Source organism: Mirounga leonina, unplaced genomic scaffold, assembly GCF_011800145.1.
Source record: "Mirounga leonina isolate KUSES-001 unplaced genomic scaffold, KU_Mleo_1.0 Mir_53, whole genome shotgun sequence".
In the NCBI taxonomy this organism is placed as follows: Eukaryota; Metazoa; Chordata; class Mammalia; order Carnivora; family Phocidae; genus Mirounga; species Mirounga leonina.
The window spans coordinates 88,382,466-88,402,120 of NW_023270807.1; the positions used below are offsets into that span (position 1 = coordinate 88,382,466).

Below are 19,655 nucleotides of genomic sequence, written 5' to 3' on the forward strand. Positions count from 1 at the left end.
CCGGTACTCCAAGGCCTGCTGTCCAACAGAACATTCTGTGATGACAGAAATGTTCTACATCTGTGCTGTCCAATAAGCTAGCCACTAGCCACATTTTGGTCATTTGAGTTTAGATCTAAATGAATTAAAATGAAATAAAACTGAAAAGAAAGTTATGAAAACATTTCTATTTATAATAGCATCAAAAAGAATTAAATCCTTAGGAATAAACTTAACCAAGAAGGCAGAAGACTCCTACACTGAACACTAAAAGACATTGCTAAAAGAAATGAAAAGAACATAAACGGGAAGACATTCTGTGTTCACAGACTAGAAGACTTATTGTTAAAATGCTGATACTATCCAAAAGGATCTACAGAGTCAAAACCACCCTATCAAAATCCAGTATCATTTTTTGCAGAAATAGAAAAATCTGTCCTAAAGTCATATGGAACTTCAAGGGACCCTGAATAGACAAAACAATCTTGAAAACAAAGAACAAAGTTGGAGGTCTCCCACTTCCTGATTTCAATATTACAAAGCTACAGTAATCAAAACAGTGTGGTACTAACATAAAGAGAGACATGGAGACCAACGGAGTCAAGAGCCCAGAAATAAATCCTTATGTACATGGTCAAAGGATCCTCAATAAGGGTGCCAAGACCACTCAGCGGGGAAAAAAGACAGTCTCTTCAATAAATGGTGCTGGGAAAACTGGATATCCACATGCCAAAGAATGTAGTTGGACGCTCACCTTACACCGTATACAAAAACTAACTCAAAATGGATTAAAGACCTAAATTTAATGCTTAAAACTATAAAATTCCTGCAAAAAAATGGGGGAAGCTTCATGATGCTGGATTTGTAATCAAGGATTTCTTGGATATGACACCAAAAGCACAGGCAATAAAAGCAAAAATAGGGGCGCCTGGGTGGCTCAGTCGTTAAGCGTCTGCCTTCAGCTCAGGTCATGGTCCCAGGGTCCTGGGATCGAGCCCCGCATCGGGGTCCCTGCTCAGCGGGAAGCCTACTTCTCCATCTCCCACTCCCCCTGCTTGTGTTCCTGCTCTTGCTATCTCTCTGTCAAATAAATAAATAAAATCTTAAAAAAAAAAAAAAAAGCAAAAATAGACAAACGGACTGCATCAAACTTAAAAACTCCTGTGCATCAAAGGATTCAATCAAAAGAGTAAGAAAGTCAACTACAGAATAAGAGAAATACTTGCAAATCATATATCTGATAAGAGATTAATATCCAGAAAATGTAATATCCAGAATATGTACATATCCTACAATGCAACACAAAAATTAAAGATTAAAACAAATTAAAGAATAAGATTAAAAAATGAGCAAAGGACTTGAATAGATATTTCTCCAAAAGAGATGTGTGAATGGCCAACAAACATATAAAAAGATGTTCAACATCACTGATCATTAGAGAAATGCAAATCAAAATTGCAATGAGCGAGCACCTCACACCATTAGGATGGCCACTATAAAATAAACAAAAACCCAGAAAATAACAAGTGTTGGTGAAGGTGTGGAAGAAGTGGAACCCCTCTATACTGTTGGTGGGAATGCAAGTAAAATGGTGCATTTGCTATGGAGAACAGTATGGCAGTCCCTCAAAATATTAGAAAGAAAATTACCACAAAATCCAGCAATCCCACTTCTGGGTATATATCCCAAAGGACTGAAGGCAGGATCTTGAAGAGATATTTGCTACCCGTGTATACAGCAGGACTATTCATAGTGCTATTCATATTCAAGAGGCAGAAGCACCTCAAATGTCCACCAGCAGACGGATGGATTCACAAAATGTGGCATATGTGTACGTGTGTGTTCGTGTGTATATGCATACATACATACAATGGAATATTATTAGCCTTAAAAAGGACAGAAATCCTGTCACATGCTACAGCATGGACAGACAGACCTTAAGGACATTATGCAAAGTGAAATAAGCCAATCACAAAAGGACAAATGCCATATGATGCCATTTATAGGATGTATCTAAAGTAGTCAAATTCAAAGAAACAGAAAGTAAAATGGTGGGTTGCCAGGGGGTGGGAGAGGAGGAAATGGGGAGTTGTTGTTCAGTGGGGATAGTTTCAGTTTTGCAGGATTTAATTAGTTCTGGGGACAGGCTGCACAACAATGTGAATATACGTAACACCACCGAAATGTACACTTAAAAATAGTTAAGATGGTAAATTTTGTTACATGTTTTTTTTACTATAGTTAAACATTTTTTAAAAAGGAAATTAAATTGAAAATTCTGTTTGTCATTCTCACTAGCCACTTTTCAAGTGCTCCATGACCACAGGTCGCTGGTGGCTCAACTGAATTCCACAGGGCAGCTCTGGGGTATAAAAGACTTGTGAGTCACTTCTGGAAATAGGTATTTGCCTAAATATTTGGTAAAGAGGTGAAAAGATGACCAATAAATCAAATGCAGGACAAGGGAGGCATCAAAAAAAATTAAAATGGGTAAGAAAGTGGAGCTTCTGAATCATGGGATGACAAATCCCTCCCCTTTAATCTGTTGACCAAGGGTCAGCTCTCATCCTTTCCTCCTGGTGTGTTAGGTTGTGTTTTTATCCACAACAAGATGCTTTTCCTTTGCTAAGTGTTTCTCCCTCTTCAGTAAGTCCCCAACCTTTGGGGGCAAAGCTCTTCTAACTATTGCTTTTTATCCACAGCTAGGCTCTCTGAATCTCATGTGCTAATGATGAACAACTACCCAGCCATCAAAGGTAGTTTCACCTCCAAGCTTCACTTGCAAGACCTCCTTGCGGGGCCGGAGGTCTGGCTCAATCAGGAATTAAACACTGATTCCTGAAAGCCTGGGGCTTGGAAGAAAACTGCCGAGAGGCAAGGCCATCAAGCTCTCACAATCCTCAAATTATTCTCAAACAACTAAGCAAAATCCTTTTATGTGTCCACCAGCTTTATAAATCCCAACACTCTGGGAAGTTAAGATTTAAAAAAAAATTGTTCAGCCTTTCATTAAACAGGTCGTGGTATTCCCATGCGAGAGAGGCAATGAGATCTTCTGGTTGACTGGGGAATCCTTTAAGAGAAGACCACACAACCGTATCTACTTCTTTCAACAGATACTAAATAACATACAGTTTGAGGAAGAAAGACTCTTAGAGACACACAAGTTACCTCATTCATTTATGGCATGAAATTAATTATAGGTGAAAACTCATGTTAGCTCAGCCACCTTGCCAGTAATTACAAGTACAAATTATATTCTTTGCTTGCAAAATTTGAGTCTGTAACACAGCCCAGGTGCCTTTCAAAAATTCGTTACCTAGCAAATCACTAGTGTTTTCAAAATACTTTGTTCCTATATTGTAGGATTTGGGCCTTGACAGGGATTAGCTAAGCAGACAAAAATTCTTTATTTTGCTTTTTGGTGAACCACACTCAGAGTTCAGCCAGCTCCTGGATATGGGTTAATAAAATGCAGAGGCAGCCACGGAGGCCCACACCCCCTTCTGGGGCTGTCTGACTTGCAAACAGGAAAAAGCGTGCTGGCCTGGCCTTTAGTCGTACACAGGCCCCCATATGGTACTTCAGCTGCACGCACGCCCTTGAATGGAGAATAGTTTTCATCCTCAAATTCACATTTTTATGGGGAGCCCAACTCCCCAGTGGAGAGGACGCGTGGGGACACCACCCACGTGTGGCACCTCCCACTCTGACACCCCCACGGCAGCCGGGGCTGGTGTCCACCCTGCACAGAAACAGCACAGACCCGCCTGGCCGCTCCCGCCGGCTACTCACCGCGGTGCCGTGAGCCGTCCTCCTTCGCGCCGAGCCCTCCGATGGCGTTACCAAGAATTTTGGCCGATCCGTCAGATTTCTAGAGTGTGCAGCTTTGGAGGGCATGATGTTGATGGGGCTGCAAGATGCTGAACGAGGACAAATGGGGATAACTAGGGTGTAGGTGATTGTTTTACACACAAGAGTGCCAGAAGAGCGGTTGAAGGAAAGCCAAAAGCGGGTTCAGGAAAAGGAGCAAAGCAGAGATAGAGAGAAAAGTGGGGAGAAGAAGTTATTACCTAAAGGTGTCCAGAACCATCATATTCCAACTCTCCTCACAGTCCTATCAGTTTACGGTGTGTCCAAAAAGAAGCCATGTCCAAGTGAAAAATCTAGACTATGTGAGTTCTTTGGCTATTTAAATAGTGATGAAAGATACAGATGTAGCCTAATAATTAAGGAAAGCAATGGACTTCTATTCCTATGAACTGATGGTTCTGGTAGAACACTACATTAGTGATAGATCATTTTTATATAAGGACTGTTTATAATCAGATTTTTCCTAATTAGCTTTAAGATGGGACAGAAGGTGGAGAGACAGGAAGTAAGCAAGCAGGCAAGCAAGATTGACGCCACCTATTTCAGGAGTAAGGTTCAACAGCCACTAGAAAAAAAGCAACGGGATTTTTACAATGTTAAACAACCAAGTCTTACTAGGTGTTACAGGATAACTAATAATTTCCAGAAACAAATTCTGTAAATGTTTTGTCTATTTAAAGCCAAATCAGATGCATGCCTTCTGGGTTTTCCCAAAAAGCCAAGGCATTTGATGGTTTATTAACAAGCAGTAGAAGGTATGGGGAGATGAGATGTAATCATTTCAAATGCTGAATAGAACATACATATGTTAGAACTGCCAAAAATAAAGTTGAATCGTGAATAGCTTTTACTGTTTTACTCAGGTTGGGATTTTTTTAAAAAATCAGTTTCTGACTATTCACCTTCACAGGAACATTGTCATTAACCAAGTGATTCTGGGCAAAAAATGGGTTTAAGGAAGTTCATATACCACTACACACAAAAAAGTGTGGGTTCTAAGGTTCCAAGGTTCATTTTTCAGATCTCGCCCAGAAATCTTATCCTCCAGCAAAAAAAAAAAAAAAAAAAAAATTAGACAAGTAAACATGACTCCTAGAGGAGAATACTATGTGCTTGGATGATTTTATAAAATGACTTTATGTACCTACTGCCATTGTAGCAAATTTTTAAAAAGACCATTATTTCAGCTAAGTATAATAGTATTTACTAATAAATTAAAAACTCAAAACTTCACAAGGAAAATTAAGAATTTTGGAATTATAGAGTTAAAAATGTTATTTTGGTTTCATTTACAGACAGAAAGTTGATCAGATTGCTTATTTATTTACGTGCTCTCTTATTAAATGATTTGCATTATCTTCTGGTATCGCTAAATGGTCAAGGCAGGGAATGGACTGGATATTGCAGTCTCTTTTCCAATCCTCTGAAAACAGAACTATTGCTTCAGGATAAACTAAAACATTTTTCATTCCCCCTCAGTCCTCCTTAAAAGAATATGTGTATCTTAACTTGGGAGTTCACATAAACTTTGCTTCAGACCTTAATGGTGAAGGAAGATTCCTTTTTTTGCGAGAAAGGAGAACCTAGTCTCATTTAGCTTCTTGTGATCACAGGGGAAACTATTTGAAAATAACCCTTTTCAAGCACCACAACAAAGCATTTGCATTTCCCAGACACGAAAGAGTTCAATAATGCAATACTCTTCAAGCCAATCAAATGCATTTAAAGAATAAGATCCTGGCACAAGGTACTTCTGTGGGATTAATGACCAGGAAAGGCACTGACCGCCCAGGGCACAGCCAGAGGCCATTTACCTTGCTCCAGAATCAAGAAACTCTAGACTACAGCCCTGCTCTGAGGCCTGGGTCTGACAGGAAAAAGGAAACACAGAAATAGGAGTTCATTGTCCTCCAGTGGAAAATCATTTCAAGAGTATCTAGGGAGCATTTCCTGAGATGATCATGGGTCTAAGCCAGTCTCATCACCCCTTTGGTTCATTCTTTATTACAGCGCTGAGGTAATATTAAGCAAAGGGAGAAAATATCCTTAAATCTATTGAGTGCAGTTTGTACAAAAATCCTCAAATTTAATTGTTCAAGGAACATTGTCTGGCTAAAACGAACACTGTAAATTCTAAGGACATTACGTTTCACGGAATGGGTTGTTGTTGTGAACAGCAACTACTGAAAACCTGAAACCTTTAATCATTTACTGGAATTATCTTGCCCTTCTTTTTTTTTTTTTTTTTATCTTGCCCTTCTTAGGGTAAGAGCAATAATATACAGTATTTTGATTTTCCCAGAGTGCTCTTGGTATCCCAAAGTAGTTCTACTAAACATGAAGATTCTTCTATGGAGTGTCCAGTAGAAAGTCTTCTATAATTAATCTCTATTTCCTTCTACTCTTGGTAACAAGTGTGCATTAACTTAACTTGTTCAAGATCTTCTAAATGAACGATATATGAAAAGTGCAGAGAAAAGATAATGTAGTACAGGTGGCTGGAGTATAGCACAGAGAATAGAAAATTTATAAAATAATCATATTAATAACATTTATTGAGGGCCTACTATGTGCAGGTACTAGTCTAAACATTTTATATGTATCAACTCTTTTAACCCTGAGCCGTAATAATCACATGTATTTTAAATGTATTTTTAAAAAAATGGGCGTGGAGGGGCGCCTGGCTGGCTCAGTCATTTAGCGTCTGGCTTTGGCTCAGGTCATGATCCCAGGGTCCTGGGATCAAGCCCCGCATCGGGCTCCCTGCGCAGCGGGAAGCCTGCTTCTCCCTCTCCCATTTCCTCTGCTTATGTTCCCTCTCTCGCTGTGTCTTTCTGTCAAATAAATAAATAAAATCTTAAAAAAAAAAAAAAAGGGGCACGGAGAAGTCGACCCAAAGCAGTGGCCACAAATGAGAGGTAGGAGACTCTTGCAAATTTCAAGTGCTCTTACTGCTTGTTTTGGGAGTTTGCAATCACCAAACACCCTAGGGGTAAGGATGGCTGTTTTGATCTGCTCTTTAACCCTGCTCTGGATGTAGGTCATCCTCTTGCCAATGGCAACCAGATATAAGATGAACTCAAGAGACAACAGTAAAATGGAAAGACAAGGAAGAATAATCGTGGAGAGCAGATGGAAAAAGGAAAAGAGATGAATACAGTGTTTCTGACAAGATAAACATAAGGGATGTTTACATATATAATTTCAAATGGAAAAAAATTAAAACAGTAGTTTTGGTTCATTAAATATAAGCTGTATCAATGCAACAATAAGGTAACAATGATCTAAGGAATGTATTAATGAGAGCGACAACTCAAGTAAAGGCCTATGCATTGCTTCACTGTAAAATTACAGAAATGTATCTATTTGTGAAAAGGAGAATGGGAAAGATGCAAAGTAAAGAACAGCCAGTTAGCAGGTAAAAAGCACCCTGATTGATTACAACAGTGAAGAGAGAATGTGGGAAGATGGGCCGGCAGAGTGGGTGGAGAATGAGCGAATGATGTTGTAAAGGACTGGAGGAGAAGCGAAAAGAATTGACACAAGTTAGTGGTGACAGAAAAAGCAAAGACAGACACTTCTTCAGCTGCGAGGCAGTCATTCAGTATGAAACAACATACGAGGTTGAGATTCCAAAGCATGAGAGCCCTAAATTATTTAGATCCTATGAAACAGGACTAAAAGCAATGTTACAGTTTCTTCAATTAGCTGGACGTGTGGAAAAACTTTCATGACTTGTGTAAGAGCATGACATTCCCAGACAGAAAGTAAACTATCTTGAAATTAGTTGTACTTTCTCCCCTGGAAAAATCTCAGATGCGACGTGACAGCTGACAGGAGAGTTCCTTCACAGAAAACACAAAACGCTGTGGTCCAGCTAATTGAATGCACAACTGTACACAGAGCATCAGTCCAGGCACCGAGGGAGGAGGGGGGAAGCACGTTTAAGACCCAGTCCACCAATCAGAATTCTAAGTGGCTCTGGTATAAGTCACTTAGTGTCACCGCACTTGGTTTCCACAAGCAGGTGGTAGGAATGTCTGCACTTGGTTTTTCGACTGCCTCCTGGGGGTATTGTGAGAATTAGGGTTGTTATTAGCTCACTGGACACCAGAGATGAAAAAAAATCATAAAACCACCAAGAATGATTTGCAAAGAGGGCTAATGAACATGAAGAAACTTGCAGAGACAAAGTATTTTTAAAGGGAACTTTATGAAGAGGCTATGTAATTTCCCAAGTGCTAAGACAAGGGCTGCTAGGCTGCTTACAGAGATATACCTCTTGTGCCCAGAGATATTTGGGAAAAACCAAATCAATTCACCACAAAAGAGATGTTGCCAAAAGCTGAAGATGTATCTTTCTTTCCAGCTAGATCTAGGCTCTACACTAACTTCTCATTAAACTAATTGGCTCATTCGGGCAAGCTTTGCATTTCAAAAACATAGAGGAGTTATAACTAATTATAATAACCAGTACTTGGCACATTCTCCATATTTTCAAAGTATGTAACAAAGAAGAAGACTGTAATTAGCCTTCTCCACAGCTCTTAGAGATTTGAGAGGGTACTAATTCCTAGATTACATACGAAAGCCTGGCGTAGGCAGAAGTTGCTAGCCCAAGCCACATCGTGAAACTCTTGCTTAAATCGACCTGGGCTTTGATTTTAGTCTCAAGTCCATCTATCATCAGTATTAAATATTAAATCATGTCTACCTCTGATGGTCTGCTCAGATGCAGGGGCAGAGAGAAAGGCGGGGAAGGGGTAGGTTTTTCTGGTGACGTTACAAACACACAGAAGCATCTGAAGCCATCTGATCACAAGGAGGGGCATCCTTTGTCTGCCTGGCATCTGGTGTCCAGATAAGATGCGAAGAGGAAACAGTACCAGGAGCGTGAAACCAACACCAACAGACATTTCCAAAGCCACTGCACCCAGGGAAAGAGAAGCAAACACAATGGGGAAGCCTGAGACATAATTAGATGGACCGGGGTGGCTCAGGTGTGCTTTAAGAGGAGGACTTTACCTCACCAAGAAAGTTGCACTTTGACAGTTTTACCTGTATCTCCAGACAAGGCTGCTGTGCTTTTACTTCTGGCCAGGAACGAATGTGTGGGCGTCAGCAGTCTGTTAACAACGCTGCTCTCCCATGGGCTGAGCTGCAGGCGGCGAGCTAGACGTCACCACATAAGCAAGATGTTAGAGGAATTCTTTCCGGCGGGGGGAGCAGGGGCAAAAGCATCATACTTATTGCTTCCATATGCCAGGCCTTCAAGAGACGAGGCTCTCCAGGGAGGACAGCAGGAATAGGGTCTGGGAGACGGGAACTCTGCCCAGAGAAGGAGCTATTTCATAACGTTGCCTTTCTTCAAGATGTTAAGTTTGTGACGGGCTCTATGTTAGTTTTATGGATGCAGATCTTGCTACCCCCCTTCTTTAGGAGTGAACAGGTAACAAAACAGAGATAGCAACGTCACCGTCAGGTTTGGCGTGTAGTTGTACCTATCTGCCCTCATCAGGATGGACAGGGGACTAACGGCACACACCCCAGCCAAGGGGCTTCCTAAGTATCCTGTATAATCAACTCCAACACAGGCTTTGGCAGCGTAACGCAAGACTGCATTTCTATATAAATGCAGACAGAAAGGGTCTCCATTACATTTTGCTAGATGTCCCTGAACTGCTACTTCGTCAACTGGGGGGAAATTAGATCTAATAAAAGGAAAGAGGGCTCATATAAAGTTCTGTCTGGGATTTCCTTTTGACTTTTCCACTCGGCAAGCCAGGTTCCTTCAGGTCCCTGTTTGGCAACAACATAAACATTTTGGTGGAGGATAAGGGTAAAGCTGAAGCAAGACGAAATGAAACAAAAACCAAAATCCAATATAAACTTAATGTGAGAATTTACTAGTGGGTGTGTGAAGATTCCAGAAAATAAATTTAGAATAATGCAGTGAATATAGTCCCAAACTGTACTGGGGCTTGGTGGCAAGACCACTGTTAGGAAATGCATGCTAATTATAAATTAATGACTCCACTTATATTGTTAGCTTCCAGTGGTGGCCTATGAAAATATAGAAGGTACTTTCCAAAAATATCAGGGAAGAAGCTTGCAAAATCCTAAAAGTATCATTAAAGTAAGGTAACCATACATCTCTATTTCAGGGCACACTCCCAAGTCACTGATAAAAGTCTTTAAAACTGTCTAAACCTGACAAGGCCAGTTCTGTTCTGTATCATAAACAGCAGGTGCAAATCCTCTTGCCTCTGGAGCGATTGTTCTCTCAATAACCTTTTATATGTTGTATTTTAAGGAATGACATTTAAACTCTAAAAAACTAGTTTTAGTTAACAGAAGTTATCTGATATTAAATGTTGGTATAGGAAATATCTGCTCCTATTTGAAAGGAACTACCAACCTCCAGTAATTACCTTAATTACCTGACTTTATTTTTTTAAAAGTGGTTATTTTGATCAAGGCTGTGGTGAATTTAAGAATTAGTGAATTATTAGATTTTCTGTTATTAGGAGAGTCTTCAGAGTTAAATCTTATCTGACAGTCGTAAATGAAAGAATTATATAAATATGTATATGTTGTATATATACAATTATACATATATAATAGAGTAACAGTTACACGGCAGAATGACAGCGGAACAAGGGCTGTTATACACTATAATATGGAAGTGTGTGTATGTGAGCACCAACAATGGAATTGAGTGTAAACTACAAGTAGAATACAGTCACACAAGAAAACCAGTGGGGAGGAGTGAGGAGGATGAAATGAAAATCTTCAACAGAACTCTATTTTTTCAAGTAGATGAGAAGGGGAAGAACAGAGGAATGCTTCCTTTCCTTGATAAACTCTGTGGGATGACTGGCTCACAACTGCAGAGATGGTTTACCATTGAGAAGACAGGTCTTTTCTTTTCCCCTGGATTAAGAAGTTCATTAACTTTATTTCTGTGAGTCTTTAAAGCATCAACCCAAGAATTCGCCTCAAATGAAGATTCAAACCCCTCTTTGACTTGTTAGTTTAAAGCAAATCCAAAGAGATTTGTTTTACAGATGTAACAGCGTGAATGAAAGATTTTGCCAGAAGGAACATGTTTCCGCTTCTGCGTTCATTACTATGCCCTGAACGAGAGAGAGAGAGATCTCTTTCAGAAGATAACTTTTTAGTAAAGGTTAGGACAGGAGAGTTACTTTATTGTCCCCACCACCACCACCTAGAGGCGCCTGATTTTAAGATGACAAGCCTCTGAAGGAAGAGATATTAATTCTCGTGAAACAATATTTAGGATTGATCCTACTTAATCACTTAAAAATGAGATATTGATGATTCCTATAACAGACCATCTGGACCAGGGGAGGCACACAAATATTATAGATATCTGCACTACCCCAATCTTCCATACGCAGGAAATCACTGTTCAGTTTCCGATGGGTGCCATGCAAAAATCAGGCAAGTGTTGCCAGATCCTGGTAGTTCACGAGAAGTAGGAAACCCAAATGTTGTAGGAGAGATTCGATTTTTAGAATGATGGCAGTGAATTCAAATTAAAACAAGAACAAAAAACCCTGTTCCAGTCAAACAGAACCTGCCTGTGATCTAGATTCTAGGGAAATATGTATGGACTAATTTTAAGCAAACGGTAGGCAATTTCATTTCTTGCTTTTTTTTTTTTTGAAATCCTTACCCTTCCTTGAGAAAAATGTGGATAAGTAGGTAGCTTAAGAATATTAAGAAATACACATTTTTAATGCAAAAATTTCCAGTGGTAAAATTCTCTCTATTGCAGCAATTATAAAAATCTTTGGTAATCAGAGGTTTCTTTTAACTCAGGTCATTTTTTCAGTCTGTGTGACACTATATTCAAGTGTGATAATCAAAATATTTAAAAACAAGTAGGGCAGAGGCACAGAGCTAATGGATGCCATGCATTAGCTCTGGAGGACTTGGGGAAGCACAGCTTGGGGAAGTGGGTATTTACCAACTGGTATGGAAATATTTCAGTATTTTTAATAACCAGGAGAGCATTCTGGCTGAATGTCAACCTTGATCGCATCAGAGCCTCAATTTAAGATCAGCTTGAAGGTCTGTGCTATAGGGCTGAGAAAGCTCAGACAATCTAGTAAATGGTGTACACCCTTTAATAGATTTGTCTGTAAAAGCCTCTAATTTAATAATACGATAAGAATGCTTCCTAATTTAATGAAGCATAACCAACTTTTAAAAATAGATAGCAGAGGGCGCCTGGGTGGCTCAGTCGTTAAGCGTCTGCCTTCGGCTCAGGTCATGATCCCAGGGTCCTGGGATCGAGTCCCACATCGGGCTCCCTGCTCCGCGGGAAGCCTGCTTCTCCCTCTCCCAACTCCCCCTGCTTGTGTTCCTACTCTCGCTATGTCTCTCTCTGTCAAATAAATAAATAAAAAATCTTAAAAAAAAAAAAAAAGATAGCAGAAAAATATAAAGAGAGCAGAAAAGAAAATTAAGTTACTTAAATTTATAAATTAGAGAAGTTCAAATTCAGAAGAATTTCTATTCTCATTAAAAGGCCTAGCCCCCTCATGGTCCTACTGAAAGTTTTGTCTAACTTAAAAAAAAAAAAAAAAAAAAAGCTTCCTGGACCACATGGGAGCTCCTGGATGAACTGAATCTTCCTTCGTGGCCAAACTTGACCTGGCCTATTGGATCCAGGAACTGGTGGTTCACAGTTCTTTTGACAAGGGGGCAGAGCAGCAGAACTCCCAAACTTAGTGCTCTTCCTCTGATCCTATTAGTCTAGCTTAGGATTTGATTTGATAGGCCCCATGATTCATGGGGCGGTTTCCTGGACCTGGCTGTTGAACTTCCCTTGATCCTTAACCTCACTCAAAGGAAGAACGTATAAAGTCAGGGTTGATCTAAGGAAGGTAAGAACTGAAGACACAGCGTAACAACAACACAGGTTGGGAGCTGGTGATCTCTGTGCTAGACCCTCTTCTCCAACAATTAGTTTGTAGGCTATTAAATCGGGTCTTTAACCTCTGCAATCATCTCTGGAACTCTGTTACCCCAACTGGAACAGATGAGCCATCCAATAAAACTCCCAGTTTTAAGATCCTATTAAGAATATCCAATCAGATATGATCAGGCAGAATCTTTTAAACAATCCTGTTGCTAGTTGACAAATCACTGTCATCCCATAGAAGGGTGGTAGGATATTGTTTGGTTTATTGCCCATCTACCCCAATTTCAGCTGTGGAACTACAAGAGGCAGTAAGGTCTGACTTCAAAGTATCGTAAAATCCCAATTGTAGTTTGTCTTAGACATAGGTTCACAAAAGTATAAAATTAAAGTGCTGAGTAAGTGATCAAATCCAAAGAAAAGATGAGTAGACAACTGTAAGAACAGCACTCATTTGCTATATTTTATACTAAGGGAATGAGTTTGAAAATAAAGGCTATTTATGAAAGGGATGTTAATTCATAATACTTTTCTCTAACATATAGAAGGCCCCTAATTTGACTACAAATCTAATATTGATGATTTAGGCAAATTAGTTAAAAAAAAAAAAAGGAATGCTTTAGGTTAAAAGGCAAGATTAGGAAATTGTTCAACATTTACTGCTTTAAGAGATTAGTTATTAGTTATAAAATAGCATCAACACGTATAATATTGTACATTACAATGACACAACTTTTACACAATACCAAATATATGAATACACATACACACAGAACATGCACACATTGAATTTTTTTTAAAGACTATAAACACTGAACATTTCCCAGTTTCTAATAAATCATTCAAAATAACCACAGTTTGTCACTTTTAGAGAGTATGTGTTTTTATATTGCACAGTAATTCTTTGGCTTTCTAACTTAAAATCACTTTAAGTTCTGTAAAACCATAGCTTATCTTAAAAACTTGATTTTTCCTTTTATGACATATAAATATGTAAAATAAAACTTCAATTTTATAAATAGCTCAACATTCATGTACTGTAAATCCATGGGATGAGTAAAACTCAAAATTCAAATAAAACATGATATTCTTGAAGTTAGGCCAAATCCCTTAAGAGCAAAATGAATGGACACCAAAAACCAATCACACACACACGCACAAGAGATGCAGTAAGCAAGGTTTGGTTAAATTAGAAATCAAATAGCAAAATGAAATCTACCAACATGAATCATTCAAGATTTTTTAGAAAGTCAAAGCTTGGAATTCCCAAAGTACAGATGAAAAGTCAAAGACAACATGATTGAAGTAAAATAAATGTTCGTAACAAAGATTATTTGCATGGTGGTGGTTAAGTGGGTGATTTCTGGAGCTGTAAACTCATTTACTAAAAAGTTGAGAAGCACCGCTTTCATCACTGCTAAATGCAACCATTCAGCCAAGTTCTAAAATGAGCAAGGTTCTTGTCGCAAGGGTAATGCTGCTCAGCCGTTTATTGCTTTTTTACTCTGAAGTTTTGTTCTTCCTATTTAAGAAACGTAGGGAAAGCAACTTCAGATGCTTATTTTTAGCTGTAAACATCCAGAAAAAAAAAAGCATTAAGTAAATAACAGAACACTTTTTTTTTTGTTTTCCTTTTGACTGTACCTCTATCTGGAGAATTTAGTAAAGTTGCAGATGAAGAGGAGAGCCGCTTGCTAATGACGGGATCAACATGTTTCGAAAGATTCATGGTGGAAACTGACCGCCTGTCTGGATCTAAAACAAATGGAGATAATGCTAATTGACAGCCAGCATGCAGGATTGCAATTTCCTAGTTCACTGAAGGAAGGAAAAACTAGGATTGGATGCTTTCAGCTCTATTACTAGATCTTATGTAATAGCACAGTTTTCTAAGTGGACATTTAAAGGTAACTTAAAGGTTAGAAATAAAATTCATATTTCTCGTAGGATAAAATAAATATTTAGTACACCAGTTTGTCAGCCAGGGAAATTCAAGCATTTTGTTATAATACAACAGAAAGACGAAGACCAAGGCCAGTGGAGGGCAACTAAAATAATGGGGCAGACCGTACAGCAAAGAGGAGATTGTAAAAGTGGATGCCCTTAGAATTGCCCCCACTAGGAACAAGCGGGTAGAAACGGGGCTGGTGAAATAGAATGCAAACACTAGAAGAAAAAAAAGAACTCCAGGTTCTATGCATTGCTGCTACTTTTTCTTGTACAGTCATTTTACCCAGGGCATTAAAGTTCATTACAGAAAAACAGATTAAAAAGAAAGAAGAAGAAAGACTAGGTGTGGAACGGATGGCCACTGTAGAATTTCCTTTTAAAAAGTCTACGAACTACCACACCTCTGCCTATAACACTGAGTTTTGGGTGGTTTACAAATATAGAATCGGCCCACAAATTTGCCCAACAAAACTGACGGCAATAGAAAGAACATCAGAATTCTTTAAGTTTATTAATAATAACTTAAATAATTCCTGTAGGTGAGTAATTTCATAGTAATTCTTAAAGTTCAGCGAGAAGATACACGGCAAAAACTAGCTCCATTAGTTTGCTGTCTGTACGGTGGAACCAAGCTGTAACCAGGCTCATTAGAATAGATCATGTTCCCTGAATAAATCTGCAAAGAATAAAAGTCTAAAAATCTCATTATATTTCTTTAGGAGGGCAAGTGGAGGTTCTGACCTACGACCAAAGTTAAAAGGGTTTTGCCATATTTTGTTTTCTATTGTTAGCTTCTTCTAAAACTAAAAACAAAAAATAATCCTTGTGGTAGATGCCTTTAAAACCCAGTTCCCATCGGTCTAAGTAACACTGGTAGTCAAAAATTTTATAGTAAACGTCCCTCCATAGAATAACCATTTTTGGCCATTATTTACAGCGTATGGGGGATAAACAAGTCTTCTACCAACATCAGACATTCCTATTTCTACCATTTGTATGGTTGAAGCAACTCATTATAAAACAAACAAACCCAGACATCAAGCCTGTGACGTCAGTTAACCCTTAACTGATAGGCTCTTGGGGTAATCCTGAAGATTTAGGATAAAATATCAAAAGGAACATCTTAATGATGAAATGTAAGGTCCAGGGGACACAAGGAAGGATAACAAAAGCCATTTCTGGATGATTGACAGCAATACATTTTCTGATCTTGTTTTTGTATGTTAAGCTTCAGTTGGGGGACATCGTGTCTCCATGCAGGCCTACTCTGCATGGTGAAAATGATGGAAGTATAACGTGTATTTATTCTATTACTTAATATAATAAGACCATTTTTAATCGTTTCTTTTTCTTGCTGAACAAAGTACAAATTCACAAAAGGATTTAGGAAGAATCCGTTTAAAAAAATTTCCAAACAAGTGCTAGTTGATGTGTGAGCAGTAAGGCATCACACTGATTTAATCTGGATTAAATTTAATTTCTAAGATCTGTTTTTTGATCAGCAAACACTGAGTGCCCATACTGAGTGAGGCATTTTTATAAATGAGTAAGGCCAGGTCATTGCTCTTTAGATCACAGCAGATCACTGCGACCTTTGAGAATTTTGGCAAAGTCCAGTTACTTTCCAACTTCTCTGTTCTTGTATAACAGCAATTTTTTTCTAATTCACAGCCCTTATAAAAATGGGTATTATCCAAGAGCTAACAAATATAGCACTAGCTTCTCATGCTCCGAGTGGCAGAAATAAAGGCCATATACTAAACTTTGAATGTGGAAGCAATAAAATAAGGTTATAAAGATATGTACCACGTCAGCTTTTCCTGTACGGAGCGTATATGTAAAACTGCCCCGAGAATAAAATATCACACATAAATAAGCCTTATGATTACAGATTTGCCACGTGCCCCCACCAAGTACCACTGGGTCACTAAGAGCCAAGGGAAAAAACAAAAAGAGTACTTTCAAATACTGTTCAACATCAGAGGAGAGTAAGTTGTGATAATATGCTTTTAGAATTTTTAAAATAAAGAGCTTCTACTGGGCACACTGAATGTTAGGAATGAAAGAGTAGAGCAAACAATAATCCATGGTGTTCTAGATTAAAACTAAGAGCAGAAAACAGACAGGGGTGGGGATGGGGTGGGGTAGGGGAGAGCAAACTGGATGTACTTTGAACCTAGGTAATTTATTAACTAAAAAAGCACTTTTTAAAGGTTTTATCCAAAATCATCACTTAGAAAGTAAACACATCACGTCATTGCATTATTTCAACACCTTCCAGCCACCGGAGTTGTATTGTCGCACTTAAGAAACACTGTGCCACATCCCAGATCTAGGTCTATGCAATGGGATAGTAAGCATGCATTATGCCTAAGGTGGTGATGGTTCAGCTACTGATGGACCGGCCCTAGGTCGGAGGTGCTAGCTACAGGTCAGGCAATCAGCAACCATAGGGATGTCTGTACCAGCTTTTCTAGTACCACCAAGAGTTGTGAGGTGGTGGTCCAGGCCTGCTAAATCGAGAAAGGTGAATGATGATTCAACAAAACCACCTGGGGACAGAATGTAAGACAATGATTTTTCAAAATAAATAATAATAATAAAAAACGTTATTAGACTCACACAGACGAAAAAGAACTGACACACTATATAAAATTCAAAGTGTATTGAATTTACAGTACAAAAATAAAGCCTCTCATTAGGTCCAAATTTCAGTAGGTTTTATGTCCATTCAAGAACGAGGGAATGGCTGCGACATTCGCTGGCTCTAGGTTCAGAACCTGCGCTTTCTCCTGCAGAGCATTAACCCTGCACACGCTTTACGGTCCGAATACGCAAGCTCATGGTATTGATTTCGATCAGTCAATACTGCTATGATTCTTCCAGAGAAGATGATAAAATCGGTTAACTTCTTCCATCATCCTGAAATCTTAATGCAAATGATTACTTAAAATAATGTAGCGTGCAAACTGCATGTTTATTTAGAAACACTGCATAGATTTCTATCTCTTTGAGGGAATTGTGTAACAAAAGAGAAAAGCAGCCTGTGTTAAGGGAGAGAACCTTACCTCCTTACCTCGATCACCCTCTTATCCTCAAACAGTAGGAGCATCATTTATAGTTTAATTATTTCAGCCCATGATTTTTGTTTTGGAAACACATGCTTAGAAGAAAGAAGCAACTGCCCTTTTGCTGTCCAGGAAAAAAGTAGTGATTTTCGAAAGCCATCACGGCTTGTTTACCTGCACTGTGGATGCTGGGGCTCCCATGGAGAGGGCCTCCCCATGACCACCGGTTATGCTTCTGTTTTGGCTTCTGACTCCTTTCCATCGTCCGTCGTACAACAGCTTCATGGCGTTCCTTAAATGGAACAGAGGAACGGATGATTAGATTCAACCTGGTTGTCCGAGGCTTCTTCAACTGAAGGCAGAATGGAGTAAAGGCACTACTGAGATTTTTACCTTAGTACGCCTACCTCCTAACGTTTACACGTCAGCCTGGGAGGGTTACTGAAATCATTAAGTCCCCGTTGATAAAGCCCCTGGTGAACGACAGGTACTTAAATAAGCAACCCTTGTTATTATTACCAGGAACGTGGTACTTTCATCAATTCACAAAAGCATGGTGGTGCAGGTCTTAGCTTGAGCAGATGCTAAACAAATGTGGTACTGTATCTTAAAGAACAATGGAATTTAGTATCTGAGCAGGTGGGTAATCCTGATTCCATGACTTACTGAGCTGTGACTTACTCATTCTGAGTCTACATGTTCTTTTTTGCAGAAACTGATATATAAACACTTAGGGGTTGTGTACACGTTAAATGAGACAATCCATGTGAAAATGTTAAGCGATAAAGCCCCAGAAAAACCCAATTACTTGGGAGTCATCACGATACTTTTCACACAGATGAACGGAACATAAGTAAGTTACAGCTCCAGACCAGAGACCTGGGCTTTTAAAGTTTTTAGGGAAACAATTTTAACAACCACACCATTCGCTACCTGCCCTCCATACCCCAACCTCCCTAGAAGCTGCGGCTATCTATCTATAAAACGGATTACTTAATGTTGCTAGGCAGCCTAGCACCTTAATGGAAGGTTTCACTGTAAATGTGTTGCATTTCTGAAGTAGACAAACCTCCCATTTACTGCCCAGGGCGGCCTCTTACTTTGTCCTCCTCCAGCCTCTGCCTCCGTTTTTCCTCCACAGCAGCCCTCCTCCGCTCCTCCTTCAGCCTCTGTTCTTCCAGTTTCTTCTTCCGCTCTTCCAGATGCTTTTCATAGTGCAGCCGGGCTCGCTCTTCCCGTTCTAACCAGATTATTTCTCTTGCAGCTTCAGGAGGAAAAAACAAGGGAAATCAAGCACAGGCAGGTTCAGAACTTGAATAGGTACTGGGGTGCCTGGGTGGCTCAGTTGGTTAAAAGTCAGGCTCTTGATTTTGGCTCAGGGATGATCTCAGGGCCATGAGATGGAGCCCGCCCCCTGGGTTCTGCACTGGGCCTGGAGCCTGCTTAAGGTTCTCCCTCTCCCTGTGCCGCGCCCCACCCTGCTTGCACGCACTCGCTCTTAACAGAAAAACATGAAAAGTTGCATAGGTAGGACTGTATCAATGGCCCACAATGAACAAATATGGGTTCTTTGGTTTTGTATTTACCAGGCCTGGCCTAAAAGACGTGGAAATTGATTTTCAAGATTTGTTTTTCAGTTTTGAGGAAAAAATACCACTGTTAAGTTTTTTTTTTTTTTAAAGATTTTATTTATTTATTTGAGAGAGAGAGAATGAGAGAGACAGAGAGCACATGAGAGGGGGGAGGGTCAGAGGGAGAAGCAGACTCCCTGCTGAGCAGGGAGCCCGATGCGGGACTCGATCCCGGGACTCCAGGATCATGACCTGAGCCGAGGG

The 19,655-nt window shown here is 39.5% G+C and overlaps 1 protein-coding gene across 4 annotated transcripts in view; it reads right to left on the bottom strand.

Moving 5' to 3' along the window:
• The window catches only part of MAP7 (microtubule associated protein 7), a 169,476-nt gene that overhangs the window by 22,134 nt on the left and 127,687 nt on the right, over positions 1-19,655 (bottom strand). For all 4 annotated transcript variants that reach the window (XM_034990751.1, XM_034990752.1, XM_034990753.1 and 1 more), the window contains 5 exons: positions 18,921-19,084; positions 17,995-18,112; positions 14,447-14,557; positions 8,911-9,024; positions 3,775-3,902 (listed from right to left, as the gene is read on the bottom strand). In XM_034990751.1, coding sequence (XP_034846642.1) covers positions 3,775-3,902; positions 8,911-9,024; positions 14,447-14,557; positions 17,995-18,082 — 441 coding nt within the window. In that variant the 5' untranslated portion in view covers positions 18,083-18,112; positions 18,921-19,084. The remainder of the gene's footprint in view (positions 1-3,774; positions 3,903-8,910; positions 9,025-14,446; positions 14,558-17,994; positions 18,113-18,920; positions 19,085-19,655) is intronic.